The 17,055-nt window shown below is 48.0% G+C and overlaps 2 protein-coding genes and 1 long non-coding RNA gene across 5 annotated transcripts; 1 reads left to right on the top strand and 2 right to left on the bottom strand.

The window, feature by feature from the left end:
• Positions 1–940: 940 nt before the first annotated feature.
• Positions 941–5,384, bottom strand: cyldb (cylindromatosis (turban tumor syndrome), b). 3 transcript variants are annotated; one of them, XM_057029044.1, is made up of 14 exons: positions 5,230–5,384; positions 4,323–4,794; positions 4,081–4,207; positions 3,593–3,831; positions 3,370–3,520; positions 3,081–3,213; positions 2,875–2,979; positions 2,643–2,722; positions 2,495–2,561; positions 2,286–2,418; positions 2,104–2,212; positions 1,877–1,995; positions 1,600–1,804; positions 941–1,422 (listed from the first exon to the last, which is right to left on the bottom strand). In XM_057029044.1, exons 2-14 carry the CDS (start codon positions 4,743–4,745, stop codon positions 1,244–1,246), a joined length of 2,070 nt encoding a protein of 689 aa, XP_056885024.1. In that variant the 5' UTR covers positions 4,746–4,794; positions 5,230–5,384; the 3' UTR covers positions 941–1,243. The 3 variants fall into 3 exon arrangements, with proteins under 3 accessions (XP_056885024.1, XP_056885022.1, XP_056885023.1); XM_057029042.1 differs by having other exon boundaries at positions 2,495–2,722; XM_057029043.1 differs by having other exon boundaries at positions 2,495–2,722; positions 4,323–4,791; positions 5,230–5,369.
• Positions 5,385–9,681: 4,297 nt separating this feature from the next.
• On the top strand, positions 9,682–12,852 carry snai1a (snail family zinc finger 1a). Its single transcript, XM_057029054.1, has 3 exons — positions 9,682–9,936; positions 10,341–10,856; positions 11,413–12,852. Exons 1-3 carry the CDS (start codon positions 9,861–9,863, stop codon positions 11,595–11,597), a joined length of 777 nt encoding a protein of 258 aa, XP_056885034.1. The 5' UTR covers positions 9,682–9,860; the 3' UTR covers positions 11,598–12,852.
• LOC130523665 (uncharacterized) lies at positions 12,692–14,111 on the bottom strand. The gene is made up of 2 exons (XR_008949962.1): positions 13,484–14,111; positions 12,692–13,413 (listed from the first exon to the last, which is right to left on the bottom strand). It is a non-coding gene; the product is annotated as an uncharacterized LOC130523665 (long non-coding RNA).
• Between the last annotated feature and the right edge of the window lie 2,944 nt (positions 14,112–17,055).

Below are 17,055 nucleotides of genomic sequence, written 5' to 3' on the forward strand. Positions count from 1 at the left end.
ATTCAGCCGCTGCTCTATTTACTCAAACAAAACTTCACTTCGGACCACTTTCACTCAGCCCTGCACCCATCCTGTCCACCGGGTGGCGCTGTTTCATACAGTCGTAAGGAGACAAGACGGGTTTCCTAATTTAGTGGCTGTAAAACTCTGACTTTTAACCGGAAATTCACAACAAACGGTCAATTCTACAACCTTCAGATGGACCGTGTTTAAATTACCAGCACAAGTATTAAAAATAGTGGTACAGAACTTTGGTGCACTGTTTTAACACGGCCGATTCTCTGATTAACAAGCCGAGAATCACCTTCTTTTAAACGTGTAGGAAGCTAAATGAGCTCCAACTCGGCCTCTGTGTCTAAGTCGGTTGATTCAAGTGTGAACATCTCAGTCCTAATTAGTTTTGTGCTGGAACATTGTGCCCTCCACGCGTCCCTGCTCCTGCTTTCAACGATCCGTCTGATGTCAAATGCGATTTTAAATGAGGATGTGTGGGACGGGGTGTTCCCGGCTTCAAAGACACGTGCATTTGAAACTTTAATAATGCTACTATTAATTTATTATCCCTGTATAGCGACCCACCTCACAGCTCATGCCGGTTTGTGTTTCTCAATAATCCAGACTGTCTGGTGACCATCGACCGACCCCGAGCCGTGAGCGATGGCGTGCATACTTTGCAATGGACTGGACACCTGCTCCAGGTGTTTTCCATCTGACCTCTGACCCTGATTACAACTGAATGGTGGTTGATAATAAAAAAAGACGGAAAAGGTCGTCTTAAAGAGTAGGACCAGATATCCCCTGAAGGCCACAGGCCCGGACATTCAGGAGGAGTTTAAAGGTGCCTGAAGGTTTGAGCGCTTTCCCATTCAAACGCTTGACCCCGTGACCCCAGACACACTGGAGGGTTGCATGTTTAAAAGTGACACGCACGGCAACCGAGTGCGTTGGAAGGTGTTGTTTTCATGTTTATTGCCTTTTACACGCATGTTAAAGTCTTTACATTTTCATTTAAAAACACAGATAAATAACTGGTGCAGCAAAGACGTTTAAACCAACAATAACAAAGAGTCACTCTACCAGTTTTGCCTGAGATCAACCACATTCATATTTCTGACCTTTAACATTGACCCTGAACAGAGGTTATCTTTCCTATTACTGCAAGATAAAAGGCGTAATCTCGCAGCTGCAAGGTTAATACGTCGCATTGTTTAATGCACACGCGTGTTTAACACCGTGTTTGTGATCATGACTCGGTGGGGTTCTGGTATAAAAACATGTAGGAGTCACACAGCAACCTCCGCACAAGGTCGGGCGTCTGGCGGGGGTCGGTGCGAGCCAGCTCCTCTTCTGGCCGAGACAGGAATTCACCCACCTCTGGACAAGCTCGGATCTCAGGAATGTTGTAGCCGTTCTGATCGTCTCCTGCAAAGAAGAGCGTCTTTAAGAGTGACGGAGATAAAGAGCGTTTGTGGACGTCAGAGCCAGCTTTTATCTGCAGTGTTATCACATGATGAAGAAGCCATGCGTAGCCAGGGAGTGTTTGCACGAACATCGCGAATAGAAGAAAACGCGTGAAACGAAGCAAGGATAGAGTCTCACCACATCTGTCTGCCATGCTGTCGAAGAAGATCCAGGAGCGGGGCCCGGGGCCGTATTTGACGAAGCACACGTAGTGGCTGGTATGAATGCAGAGGACGGCGAACAGCTCCATCGTGCTCCTGGAAACGGGACCGTCGTCGGCTCTACTGGCTGCTGCTGTCAGCACCTTGGGGTCGTGCCCCTGGCGACAGGGGTGTTTATGCACCTGAGGAAACAGCAAAGCTTTTACGGGCTGGTTCTGGGCTGAGGGAGTTTGGTGGAGACCCTGAGGTTCTACCTGTGAGTTGCAAATCGAGCAATACTGTTTGATTCTGCCTGGCTGCAGTTTGCGATCGGGTAAACACTGAAGACACTCGTGCTCTGCCGACCGTCCACAGATGAAGCATTCTCTTTGAGCTGGTGGACACACACACACACACACACACACACACACACACACAGAAAGGGATTAAACCCATTTTTAAATTCATAGTATGCGACGTGTAAATTAGCGCTGCTCCTCACAGTGGCACAAAAGATCCGTGATGTCCAGCTCGGTAGAGGGAATGATATGAGAGAACATCTTATACTTGTTTCCAAACCTGGGCATTTGGACCATCAGACATGACGGTACCTGAGAACAAACAAGAACGATTAATTAATGTACAGACCTTCTCATTTTAAAAAAAAAGGGAGCGCTCGCTCACCTCTTCAAACTTGAGGCCGCCTGACAGACAGGACGTGTCCAGCAGCTGCTGGACGGTGGGCATCGCCCCCATCTGCTCTTTCTCCAGAAAGATCTGGAATGTGTAGGTGCCTTGAGAGGTTCCCTCTGCGGACCTAACGAGACACAAAGACACAAAGTTGATACCCGATGCTAAACCCTGATGCGGTCCTGAGAGCGTGAGACTAATACCTTAGCTTCAGCAGAGGTTCTACACTAAACACCTTCTGGAACAAGAGGGTGATGAACTCTTCTGGGTCTGCAAAGCAAAGAATTTTAATGGTTCCTTTACGCTCCACAAAGGAATGAGATTGTTCCACGTGACAAAGGTGGCCGGTACCTTTTTCCTCTGTCCTGAACGTGTCACAGCCGAGCTGTCTGCGAAAAAGCGCCACGCTGTCGGCAGGTACGAACCCCTGTCTACAAAACACACGGCAGCCATCAGTAACGCAGGAGCAGACTGGTTTTTGTTGCTGGTGGAGGCTATCGGTGCCGGGAACATGCACTGTGCAATGTCATCATGTTCTTGTTTGGCAAGGCAGATGATAACATGAGGCATATGAGAAACAAACCTCCGTAAGCGGTTAACTATTTTTCTCAGAGTGCATGCAGTGGGTTTCTCTGTGTCAGCAGGCTTCCTGCAGATGTTGTCCAGGGTCAGAGATGAGCTAAACAGGCTGGAGAGAGAGAAACTCAGGGTTACCATCTCTAATCTGCTACCCTGATTCCAGGGAGTCTGATCTGGCTCTCAGCTGTCCAGAGGAGCGGGCGTCTTTACCTGAAGAGGGTGGCGTCGAGATAACAAGAGTTGACGTGACCCTGAATGCCTTTCATTCTCCCCACTAACAGAGAAAGGGCTTCTGACTCAGGGATGGGTGGTGCATCCTCCGCGGAGTCCTCAAACGGAGGAACTGAAACCAGCCCACGCACGTATTCCAGTTAGATGGCATTTTAACACAAATCGCACGATTTTAATTTAAACGTCTCTCAAATCTTCCGGAATGCTTAATAGTGTTAGTTTTCCTGTTACATTTAGCTCATGGAAATTTCAAACACCGGCCTCTAACCTGGTGATGTCGGTGCTGGTTCTTCATAGCAGCCCAGCCGACTATCTGGACTACACTTGTTGGCAGGGACGAACAACGCCCGGTTCCCCTTGCAGCTGAAATACCGCTGGCCTGCGCACGTTCCGTCAGAGCAGCCATTAATCTCGTAGTCCTGCGAAGACAAATCCTTTTCTAAACCAGAGCTTCTGAGGTGAGAAGCATATCATACTGGTGCAAACCTCACCAGCTCAATTCCTGCCCACACGTTTCTCTTCCCTTTAAGGAGCCCCAACCACCGGACCACCCCGTACAGCCGGATGCCAGTAGTCGACTCCACTTCCACGATGGATCCCACCTCCAGAGGCACCTGAGAGACGCCGGACCCCTGAATGACGCCCTCCTCGGTGTGGTTTCCTCTCTGCAGCGTGTTCGAGCGTAGGTTCGGCATGGAGTTGATGCGAGTCACCGCTCTCTTGTTCGGGCCTGCAGAGGTGTGTGGAGGATGTGGTGGTGACTAAGAAGTCATCTGACCCCCCCGAGTCGTGTCACTTTAGACTGTGCAGTATGTGGACACCTCAGCGATGCACAATGTGCTTTAACACACCACACATTCCATCGCGCCGAGACTGGTTTTTCCAGCTGCATACCATTCCTGGGTTGAATGGGTGCTGCTTGATAATGTTTTTAAGTTCCACACATCAACATTACCGATGCCTGATGCCCTCTACTTACTCTCACTCCGGCCGTCTCTCCAGTGCAGTCCCACGGGGGAGTAAGAGGGGACCACCTGAACGATGTCTGCAGCGCTGAAGAGCAGCAGAGGAGCAGGTTTTTTGGATGACAGGGTGCTATCAAAATCCTGCGACAGAGCATAACAGGCACAATATTAAAAACAACATATGCACGTGGATGAAAGATTCATGTCGCTTTCTAAATCTGTGACTATGTTTGGACGGGAGAATGCATGTACCCACCATGAACTCCACCTCAAAGCCAAGCATGTGCAGGTCGTCTTTGCTCTCCTTCCTCCCAACCTGCATGAGGTTCCTCACCACCCCGGGAAGGTGTCCCTTCCTGTGCTTCACCACCACCAGGTCATCCAGCGCCAGCTCACAGATGGCTGAGAACAGCTGGGGGTTGCACAGCAGCTCCAGGCGCCTCCCAATGTTGGAAACGAAGAGCAGCAGCTGGGCCTGGTGGCGGGTCAGAGGGTAGGTGTCCTCCCGTGCGACGATGCCCCCGCTCTGTGGGCTCCCCGTGGCGTATAACAGCCCCATTATCTCCCCATGAGGCGTCTCCGTCTCCACCCGACCGATACATCCCCGGCAAAAGCCCTTCCTGGACTTCCCCCGGATCACGATGAAATACTTGTCGTTTGCTGGAGTTTTAGCCTCCATTGATGGTTTTTGCAGTCCGTTTTGAAGTTGATATCGTTCACAGAACCTGCTGTATTGAGAAGACAGTGCTGGTTTTAATAGATGGAACAAAAGCACTGCGGATGCAGCTTCTCACACGGCAACACACCAATTTAGCCAAAAGCCTATCAATTTTCAGAATATGAACGTAAATCAGGTCAGAAGCCAAATTTCAACTGAGTTATGCTGGTGATAAAACATCCATCATGTGAATCACAACCCCAGGTGGCTTAATTCATCCTTGGGTCGTGTCCAGCACACATGCACACTTCTAATCCAGGCAAAGGCTTTTGAAAAGATGTTAGAGGAAACATTTCTTCAGAGGTGACCATGTAGAACCTTGTTTAACGATCTTATGACACTAAGAATGCAAACAGCAGGAGTAATCTAAAATAAACTTTGAAACTGCTGACATCAAACACATCAGTGTTCTCAAACACTCTCCTTCAACATATTGTTTTCTTACCGTTTTAACTGGCGAAGCTCTAACCTGCAGACAGATTACTTCATTATTTGCCTGCGAATAATCGGCTCACAGCAGGTGAATGTTCCTGCTGACTGGAGGAGGTAAAGTGACGCTGGAGGATTTATTACTGACCTGCATGTGACTGGCAACACCCACTTGGCGTCTCCGCCTCAAAAACTGATCTCATAACCTCAAACAACAGCAGGACTCGAAGGGAGCTCTTACATCAAAACCCAATCAAACTGTCGTGGCTCTCAATTGTTTTGTTTGGGTGAAGGAAAAATCGGATCTTAAAAATATTGTCACATAACTCAAATCATGTCGCTGACACGCACACGTCCGGGGCTGTTGTGTAGCTGCACTACCTGCAGTGTTTTGATTGGCATGTTTATCTGCAAGCAGAGCACATGTGACATGTTCCACCATGTGATCCTGCTGGAATGAAAGGCTGTATCTCGACTGCACATCAGGCTTACATAAGAGCCCTCATTTCACAGTTTCAGCTAACCAATTCTTCGAAGACTAAAAGTCTTTAGTCTGATGCTTAATAGGTGAGGACAATGGAGAGAAAATTAAAGAAATTTTGTGGTTTTTAATGTTCTTTGTTTGCAAATCTGATCTAAGAAACTCTGATTACAGACATTACAGGGAAATCAGACAGCCTGGAGAGGCTAATGCAGCAACTAAAACCTCCTCCTTCCTGCGCACAGCCAATAAAACATCTGCCCGACTGGTTTCTTCTCAGGAACGTATTGTTATTTGTCTGTTTATAGAAGGGCGGCGCACGGATCAGCAGCTGAAGCATAAACGTAAAATCTGCAAATAATTAAACAAAATCGACCAAACCCGTCCGATTAAACTCAAAAATCTGTCATCTACCTAAATTCCGTACTTCGGTCCCAACAGGATGCCATGCTGGTACCATTATTATGGGTATAATGAGAGAAACGGCCCTCTTACATAATAACTATTTCTTCTCAAGGCAAAGCTCTGGACGGAGGGACGGCCTTGCCTTGAGTTTGTCCAGACACCTGGAGGACGCGTCTGTTCAATCACACCTGACCAAGTTCTGGTTCCTCCTTGGAACAGCGTGCTCGGGGAGCTCATCAGATAAGATACAAGAATGCCGTTTGCAGCATGCCGTACATTTCCCTTCGGGTCACTCATGTCATAGAAAGTCACACCATCTCGCCGCTGATCCCGTGATGCCAACTCCACCTGCTGACAGCTCCTTCTGTGGGGAGGAGGCCCGTCTCTAAAACACAGTCTTGTGGTTTTTAATGGCCCAATTTCTTAACAGTGCTCACATGTTACTTCCTGGGTTTTCTCAACTTTATGCAATGAGCAAGTCATAGAGGCCCAACTGAAGACAGTAATGATAAATGTGAAAGAAACAGGCGGTAAAGAACACGTATGATACCAGATGTGGATGCCGTTTGCCTTTTATAAGCCTGTGGTGACCTGCCAGATTCTGGCACTTTGCAATTTAATGACCACAGAGACTCGTGATTCATGTGGAGACGCACAAAGAAAAACACACAGCTCTCATCCAGGTAAACTTCATGGTATATTGGAAACAGGGGACGGATTTTAAGGTAGCTGCCTTTTATGTTGCAGTTAGTGTGTGAGCCTCAGTGAGCGAGGCTGCGACGTCCCGGCTGCTGGAGGTGGAAGAGGCTCTGCTGGACTCCCAGTCGAACGCGGTTGTGGCGCTGCAGGGTGTTGCGCGTCACGTGGTGCCGGTCTGCCCAGGTCCTGGCCTTCTGAACCAGGGTTAGCTGCTCCACTACTGTCAAAGGTTTAAGCTGCGGAGCCGCACCTGCCACCGCTGGATGGGCGGAGCTGCTTTGACCTGTAGGTTCTGGATCTACAACACTAGAAAGAGAAGAGAATGGAAGCTGCAACATTTCTATGCCATTCATTGCTTTTCCCTCCCCAATTTGTGGTAAACATTTTCTCTCACCTGATCACATTTAAGGCTCCCTTGTTTGCCAGAGTGTCCTGGGGATGAGCTGAGCCGGACTGTTCCACAGGGGTCTGCTCCGGACCCTGGTTCTCTGCAGAATCTGCCTCTGTTGAGACAGAATGTTTTCCCATTACTTAAAAATGAGATTTACATTTAAAAAAAAATCTAATTAAATAACATGAAGGGTTTTGTTTTGCTTGTTTTCAGTGTTAATTGCTAATGCAGGAGTAACATTTTCTCTGGCTGACCTTGATGACTGACAACCTGCCACTCCTCTGCTGCCATTTCTCCAGATTTGAAGTCATCGGGGGTCTGCTCCTCTCCTCCAAAAAGCAGACGGGCGATGGCTCTGAACATCGCCGGGTTCTCTTTGTCTTGTCTTGTCCCTTTTGTTTAGCTGCAGACTCAGACTGCCGAAGACAAGGGAAACAACAGCTCATGGGGTCATTTGCATGTTCATATCCCTTAATAAAGTCACGGTGGTAATGCCAAAGTATTCTTTCTTCTGTAATGTTGTTCAAAATTTAAAGGAACTGGGTCAGCAGATCAGGTAATCCATGGCAAGAGACACAGAGGTCCGAGTAATGCCCACTCCCCAGGACTTTTGTTCTGGTCCATCTGCTCTTAATAGATGGGGGAGGGGCTCCTTTATCAAACATATAATTAGTGCAAGATTAGTCTGCAGCGTTTACAGGCAATCGACTTTGGCGACCCCGCATTGTTGCAACGTTTTCACAATCACACAGTTGCACTTCCCAGAAATATTACGCTCAAAAAATACTGCGCAAGCAAAATTGAGTAGATTTTATAACCTATTGTGATACGTAATTTAAAGGTACCAGAGACAGCAGAAAAGGCGATAATTGGAGGTGCCATCACCCGACTTTAAACCAGTTAACTTGATACAGAAAATCCATTATGCAGCCCCTATTATTATTATTATTGTTGTTGTTGTTGTCATATACACTGCTGTATAGTCTACTGTACAGTCTTAATTCAGCATTAGCTCTGCAACATCCTTACCTTCGGTTAGTGTTTCTCAGCTGCAGCCGATTTAATGCGAATGTTCCTCTTAAAATACTGTCAATGCAGTAAGATTTTTATGAGCTTTTCACCAAATGGTTATTTTGAATTTCAAACCCTCCGCAGACAACAAATCCGCCCCGTGGCCACGCCCACCGTTGAAAACGCACCAATCAGAGCCCTGTAATTTAATCCGCGGAGTGATATGATGTCAACCGAGACAAAACTCTGGTACTAGTTCAAACAGCGAATTTACAATTACTTTGACGAAGGCTTCTTTGTGGTATACAACATAAAACCACAGAAAATTGATAGATTTAATGCTTCTCTCAAATGATTTAAATATAAACTATATTAAAACTACAGAAAAAGACTTCAACATGGTGCCTTATTCAATGACTACTGATGAAAATAAATATTCGGTGCATTTTCTTTGAGCAGCATGGAGCATCTCAACAGAGGCCCATACTCACACTGACACACACATTTTGCTCACAACTGTCTCCACCTGGTGGTTTTTATCGTAGTCACCCACCTCTTCCAGGGGCGCAGGCGCAGTCGCCATTTAGTCCTTTAGTGTGTCCAATTTTGAGCACTTTATCTCCAACTATATTGCTTGCCTTCTTAAATAAATTATTCAAGTGAGCACATTAAAGCATATTCACAGTACTTATTTTGTAATTATATTAATATTACATTAATGGGGGCAAAATGATGCGCTAACTCTATCCCATGAATCAAATCAAACCCAAAGAATAATGTATAAAAGGTCATTTTTTTTATATTGTTGACTGTCACTTTCATCCAGTAGATGGCGCAGTGACTCTATTGAGACGGCCGGGGCTCCAGGGTGTAGCCTTTTTAAAATAAAGTAGGCCAGAAGCTGGACAGACAACAGCACAATAAGAGAGAAACCATCAAACAACATTTAAGTAACCTTCAAACACATAAACATCAGATTTTAATGAAAGATGCGCTCAGACAGCATTTGTGTCTCATTTCCCTTTATGTGCAGTTTGACAAATGTTTCATTTCAGCTTCCTGAAATTCATAAAACTGATGACTATAAGCATAATATAAGGTGACAAAAAAAGCCAAATCGGTCTAAAGACTTCCAGATTAGGAGACTTTAAGAGGAAATCATCTGGAGGCTCAAAGTGTGGTGAAGTTGATGGACTGGCGACCATCATTAGAACTTTCCGAGACAGTTTGTGCCTCGTCACAAAAATCAAAATGATTCTTGTTATTACAGTATCAGCGCAGGTCCGCAATGAAGGATTGCCGTTGTAAACAGTGTAAAGTCGTGTTTATGTTGTTGGGAAAGTGTGCGAGCATGCAGACATCTTCCTGCGCACTTGAGCGCTGGTATGGGAGGTGGGGAGGTGGGGAGGGCCCTCGGGGCGAGCACACCCCTCCCGCCTATGTCAGACTATTTCAGAACACAGGCCAGCATTTAGTCATTTTCTATGAACGCTGAGACACGCTGACATCCACCCACACATTTCGGGCTGTTTCTGGGTTGTTTTTTTTCCGTTTATTGAGGATATTGAGGATCGAAAATCTACTTTATTTTTACACCACCGTTCTTGTTGAAGCTGTGCGTCGTGACCGCAGGGTACTTTTACGCACGCGCTCAAGGACAATGCCTCGGTCTTTTTTGGTCAAAAAGTACTTCGCGAAACAAAAGCCGAATTACAGTGAGCTGGAATGTCAGAATGGTGAGTTTGAGGATTTTTTCCCCCCTTTATGTCTTTTGTAGATTATGAAATAAGTTTTACATAAGTGGCGGAAACCACCTGTTTTCCTGTGAGATTTTACCTTACAACCAAAACAAAAATTGTGGTATATATTTTTTAAAGACCTAATTTAGCTTCAAACTCCAGCTTAGACCCGGCCCGTTAGACGCACTTTTCCCCCCTTGTGCAACCAGACAGTGCCCCATTCATGTTACAAGTTCTTGTGAATACGTGGGAGGAAACGGCCCGTATGGCTTTAAACCCGTTAAATGCTGCAAAAAAAAAAACCCCAAAAACATAATCTTGTGTGATGAGCTAATAACAAACACATATATCACCCTCGTGGTGCAGTTCAATCATTAAGAAATTGTCCTTTTTTGCCGCAGATACTTCCCAGGAAAGTTATCCCTTCGCCGAGCTCCCATCAGCAGACAGCAGCGCCGCCACCTGCCTCACAACAGGTCTCGTGTGGGACCTGAGCGTCCTGCCAACCTTATACCTGCCCACCTCTCAAACAGAACCAACTTCCATCCCAGGCCCCCTCGACCTCAGTTCCCCTTCCAGCCTCAGCAGCAGCGCCAGCAGCTGCGGAGAAGAAGATGAAGGACGCACCTCGGACCCCCCCAGCCCAGAGCCCGTGCACACATTTGCCCCTCGCCAGCGGATGAAATGCACCGGTGTCATGGCTCACAGCAGTCCCCCTGAGGAAGAGGAGGAGAGAGAGGCCCCCGCCACGGCAGCCAGGCCAGCCTTCCTCTGCAAACACTGCCCAAAAGAATACACCAGCCTGGGGGCGCTGAAGATGCACATCCGCTCACACACCTTGCCGTGTGTGTGCACCACCTGTGGAAAGGCTTTCTCCAGGCCGTGGCTGCTGCGAGGCCACATACGCACACACACAGGTATGAAGACATTCCAATAACGTCATAGGGGTTTTTTTTCTCTTTGGCTTTTGAATTCAACCTTTAGTTTGATCTGTGAGATTAGGCTGCAGGATATCCATGACAATCAGCACGCTGAGCTCACATGCTTGATCAGCAGACATTATCACACAGGGGGAAGCCCTTCATGGACCCTGCACTCATTGATCACTCATTGTGTTTAATGCCCCGGCAACAATGATTCGTTGACTAATTATCTTGTTGTGGCTGCTGGGGGACGCAGCACAGGGTTGATAAAAGGTTTAAAAGAATGCCTGAAGGGACTTTGCTGTCAATGAACTGTTAGTACCTGCTGCGACTTGTTAGCATGCTAATCTCATTTTGCTGTGATTCAATCACGTTGCTTCAGACAGACTCTGACCCAACCAGCCTATCATGTGCTTCCTCGTTATCTAGTGGGCGTAAAGTGTTAATGAAAGGCTTTTGTGGAGACAGAGGCCACTCTTCAATATGCAAGGACGCCCACTGGAACTGATGTATAACTACATGACCTGTGCTTCCTCTCCTCCCCGTTCAGGTGAGCGCCCGTTCTCCTGCCCCCACTGCAATCGGGCCTTTGCCGACCGCTCCAACCTGCGGGCCCATCTGCAGACCCACGCCGAAGTTAAAAAGTACCAGTGCGGCATCTGCTCTCGTACCTTCAGCCGCATGTCGCTGCTGCAGAAGCACAGCTCCTCAGGGTGCTGCTCCACTGCAGTATGAAGCGCCACAGAGACGGACGGAGGACACCCACTCAGAGTTCTGAGAACCGGCTGGTCAAGTGGTCCAGACACAAGCCCAGCTGACCCCCCCTTGCAAGGTCACAAAGAGCCTGGCATGGCCTGCTGGAACCAACTGAGCCTCATTCGTGGATCTGATTAGCTTATCACCTTCTCTGCTCCATGAGGGAAGACTCGGAGAGCCTAGTCTTCATTTCTCGCAATCTAGGTTGCGGTTCTGAAGCCGGACCAAATCCAAGCAGAGCTTTCCAGACACTCACTTCACCCTCAGCCCCGTTGCTATTGTGCTCATTCCAACGACCAAACATGCAGTGAACTCTTTGGGGTAAGAGGTGGTCTTTCCTGTCTCTATCCTGGTGCCGACCAGCTCAGGATCACAGCCCAGACACAGCTGCTGAGAGGTAGGGGTGCGTGGGTGGACTAAATCTCTCAGTATGCCTTATAGCACACACACACACACACACACACACACACACGCACACACGCATACACACCAAAGCAAATGCACACCCAGCTGTCCCTGGAGCTGTGGTGCAGATAGACGAGGTGCTAACAGGTGCTGCAGCCGTGACCTTCGCCGGCTGACGGCAGGTGACTTCCACTGCCCTTGGTTTGCTTAGGAAAATAAAGGATACATACCATCAAAAATGTATGGTGTCTGTGTCACCGCTGGCGATCAGTTTAAGCCTCTGTTTTGACCACATCCAAACCGCCTCTTTAATCTGATGCTTTCAAGAGATAGGAAGAGACATCCACCCACTCGTTGTCCAAAGAAGCTTTACTTCGCAGGTGGGCGATGCCGTGCACTCAAGGTTACCGCAGTGTTAATAATAAGCCAAAGCCATATTTTTTAATGTAAATGAATTTGTGCCTTGCTTTTTTATTTTTTAATGAATTTTGAAACAAGAAAAGAAAAAGTGCCTTTTACCTCAGATAGTATTTGCGGATTAAAGAAAAGTCACTGACGACAGTATTAGTAGATTAGCAATATTTTGAAAATGCAAGAAGGCTGGGACCAAATATTTTAAGGTTTACGTTATCGAGACACGGTTGTCTAACATGTGATCATAAAGATGATTTTTCTTTTTTTTAAAATTACAATTCCTAAACATTACAGCCATGTTTTGTAGCGTGATGTGCAGATTTCAGTTTTATACCATACTTGTGTGTTCACTTAAGTTTCTTGTATGTTGTAACTGTTAAAATTTCCATTTCAATAAAGTAATTTATGTTTATTACATTTTGCCCTGTCATTGTCGGGACGATTGAAACATCGGATCGTTAGATCATTAACTGCATCTTACGCTGGGGGAGGCAACTGACCGGCGCGGCAGAGCCGAATGTGCAGGTGAGCACACCTGGGTGATGGACAGGAACAACCGACTGCACCTGCCTCCAGTTTCCACCTGCCGTCGCCCTCAGCGTCACTGTGCAAACACTGCTCGAGGTGTGCGCGCGTGTGCAGTTGAAGAACTTTGGTCAAGGTCTGCTTCCACTCAATACAAAGAATTTGCACCGGTTCATACATGCCAGCCAGAGCCCTTGAAATTATCTTAAGGTGGAATTTCAGCCATCCGTATTCCTGTCTGCAGGGTGTGAGTGTATAGGTTTTCTCCTCCTCCTCCTGGGAAAGTGTTCTCTTCTTCCACCCCGACTGTGAGTCAGAGTCTGCCCAGACTGGAGCGTCAGGATCCCACGGCTCCTCTGCGCTCAGGCCGTGGTACGCTGGGTGTGCGGGGGCTGAGGCCCGGTCGGGCCAGCGCAGGATGAAGTCAGCTCTTCCACCTCCGTTCCTCGTTCTGCTCTGAGTCAGTGAAATGTGCTCACAGCTAACAGTCGGGATTATTGCAGCATGTAGCGGTGATTCACCTCGAGTTGCTCATGCAGATCCTCAAACATCTGTGCCTGAACGGGAACCGGGCCAGCGCGGAACTCGTAGAGGTCTGATAGCGGCTCCTTCAGCCATTTTGAGATGCTCTCGGATGAAGGTTTCAGCTGTTGGACATTAGCTCAGGACCGTTGTGATGATGTCAGCTGGTATGTCCTGAGGTGGGGGTGTTAGCTCTGCCAGCAAACACAATCATCCTCTTTTCGGACTTTCCTTTATTCTCGAGTTGCTGTTTGTTGTTCCGACTTTTCCCCCCGTCGATATCTGTGAGCGGCGGCGTTAATGAGGGGCAGCAGCAAATCTCAGACACATAGCTGTAAAAACAACGTTCTTCGTTGGGGAGAGTGGATCTGAAATTTGAGAGTGTTTTCCTGCTGTGTGCTTTACAGTGCCAGAGCACTCACTGTAATTTACCAAAAGTGGCTGCTATTTATGCCATAAAGCATGTGTTTAACATTCCTGGACCCCGCTGTGTTTGTGTATTCCTAGCTCTCTCACTCACTCACTCGCTCTCTCCCACTCCCACTCTCCTGCCTGCCTCTTTGGCTCTATTTCTATTTGTGTGTGTGTGTGTGTGTGTGTGTGTGTTTGTGGTCCCCACAGAGCAGCCGACTTTTCCCCCATCGCAGGAGGATCGTCTCTCGCTCAGAGACATGGCCAACAGGAAGTGGGAGTTTACATTGGCCTACTTTAGCCAGAAAAAAGACGCCTCTCTCAAGGAGCTGCAGAGCTCCAGCACTCTCTCTGCTGCTGTCGCGGCTGCACTGCCACTGCCAGCCTAGTATCCCATCCCCCCCTCCAACAGCTGTCCTGCCCGTGGCTGCTCTTCCAGCCCTGTTTTCAGGGAGGAGCTGGGTGTCCCGGGACTGTGCAGCGGCCTGTGGCGCTGCTGCAGCAGCAACAGTTGGATCTCATGGCCTGGGAGACAGGAAGGAGCTGTCAGTGTCCCATAAACAGGACCCATCCTGGGCTCGTTACTCACAAGACCTGGAGAAATCTCTCCTGGGAAAATCGGTTTGACGACCACTTGCTCTGTCTGCAGCGGGCTTTTTGACCTACCCGGCGCCCACCGCCAAACGTGCATGGCAATTTTCACATGTGACTGTCACCTGAGAGTCACTCGTTCGTTCTGATTGTCAGCGCTGGGCAGCTTAGATAGTGCGTGACGTGCGACATTACCAAGCATGTAAAATAGAGTACAGTGGGCTCAGTGTTAAAGGCCAGCCTGGGGGGGACGTAAGGAGCCCATCTTCATGCTCTACGAACAGAAAGAGTTCTGTTTTGACAGAAAGGCTGCTTTCATGTTATCCACGTCTCATTTATTACATACTATGATTACCCGCTGGGATCAGTAGCTCTCAGGGTCGGCCACAGCCGTGTCCGAAACGATGCAGATTTAACAACTGCCCCCATCACCCTGGGGGTCCTTGTCCCTGCTCTTGGGCCCGATGTCAGAATCCAGAGGTAACGCTTCTCTGCCAAGCTGCCAGAGACACAAGCTCTGCATCTGGTAAACAGCGGTGACACCACAAGTATGCCTAATGATGGATTTGATCAGGCTGTGCGTTTACCCAGAGGCTGGATGGGAGAAGCGGTCGGGTGGGTTAGTGGATGGGGGTAGGGGTGCATATTAAAGAGTAATGAATCACACACTCAGTCACAGGGTCGCCGGCTATGAATGTACTCTCTGTTGGTTTTCCTGGAGCCTGGAGTTTACTAACTGATGACGCAGGCTGGACTTGATCAGAGACATGTGTTGCAGCAAACTCAGTGCCAGTGAGAAGCACAGCGAGTGAGCGGAGAAGGGGGAGAGGCGGAAGAATGGATGGCGCCTGAGCTCTCTATTTTTCCTCTGTGTTCTTCTTGGCAATGCCTCATACTGGGGCTGGTGGAAATGGAGGGGAGGAGTAATAAACCTGACTTCTACCCCGGGACAGGAAACAGGAGATTCTAATTCTGACCCAGCTTTCTTAAGTGTCATTACTCCTAAATTCTTGTGTGGCATCTGAGTGAACCAAGGAGCAGGGTATTAGCTGAATGCTAAAAACGTCTATATAATAACAATAACTTTATAATATTAACAACTTTTATAAACGGGAGCCTCTTAACTGAAGATGGCGATCCTCTGAGTTGGTTTAGAGCTGGCACCACCTGCCTCACAACGTTGCCATTAAAGTGCACAATTTTAAATGCGGTTTCGGCAGAGCGATTTCAGTCCACACAGACCAAAATAGCATCGGAGTTGGTTCGACTGCAGGGTTCCTCTTCCTCTGGAGGGAAAGTAATTCACCTGTTTGCTGCGTAGGAATCAACCTGAGCATATTTTCCCAGGCAAGGTGCAAAAGGACGTTGAGCTCTTGCCGGAGGCATCTACAAAGTGTTATGAAAGAGGGAACAGAGACCAGAAAACACTTGTGCAGGCATGTTGCAGCATCAGCTGGTGCACACACACACACACACACAGAGCCTCCAGTGTGTGAAAGGGAGATGCACCTGAGATAGCAAGCCACATCATGCCGTGACAAAAGTCGCTCACATAAAGTTAGACCAGTATGAGACTGGGAACAGGAGGTTTCTCCCCATTATAGGCAGAGGTGTCGAGTTCTCTCCACTTTTTCCACTAAAACCCAAACAGTCCAGTGAGCACAGGCATGGCAACAAAACACAAAGCAAACACCGACGCAAATGATGACGCCCGCGTTTTTGCCGTCATTGTCCGGCATGGACGCCTGCTCGCCCAGCATCACCGTGTGGGAGGCCTGTGCAGCAGCTGGTTCTGATGGAAAACACCCGACAGCCCACCAGCACCCCACAGGCCGTCCCTGTCATTGTGACACACCGGGGGGGATGATTCCCCGAAGACTCCCAGGCTCCAGGACTGAAAGGAGCAATCTATTCATCAGCGGTCCAACTTTCAAACAACTCCAATCAAACAGAGCACTAGCTGATTCTGCACTGCTGGCTCCCAAACAATACACACACACTCACACACATACACGCAATGAAGCTCACACACATGCACACAGCCCTGCACATGTTGAAGCCATTATCCTGTTGCTTGTTAAGTCATTACTCTATAGCTTGTTATTTTCTCAAGCAAGAGAAAGCAATCTATCCACAAAGGAGTGCTGAGAGATTTGCCACCCGACAGAGTCTTGGGATATGGGAAGTTACCCTGAAATCTGAGGAATGCGGTGAGGTCTGAAACCTAAGGAATAGAGACGAGAAGAGAAAAAAAAACTTTTTTTGGAAGGAGCGAAGCCTCTTTTCCCGGAGCCTGCAGCCAAGGCTGTGTGAGATGTCCACGGGGAGGGAGTATTATAGACATTACTGATGACGGTGCAGAAAAGTTTCAGTCCACCAATGGGACACGGAGGAACTGACATAGTCTGAAAGCTTTGACATATTCACGGAGGATCTCAGACATCTGGTTTCCATTTCCCTCCCCTTATAAGACAGCGAATGCTGGCAGTGCGGCTTTTCAATGGAATAGTCTGTTCGACTTCCTGTGCTATCAGTTTAGCATGAGTCTTACACCACAAACAGTCCTGCA

This window comes from Takifugu flavidus, chromosome 4 (genome assembly GCF_003711565.1).
Source record: "Takifugu flavidus isolate HTHZ2018 chromosome 4, ASM371156v2, whole genome shotgun sequence".
In the NCBI taxonomy this organism is placed as follows: domain Eukaryota; kingdom Metazoa; phylum Chordata; class Actinopteri; order Tetraodontiformes; family Tetraodontidae; genus Takifugu; species Takifugu flavidus.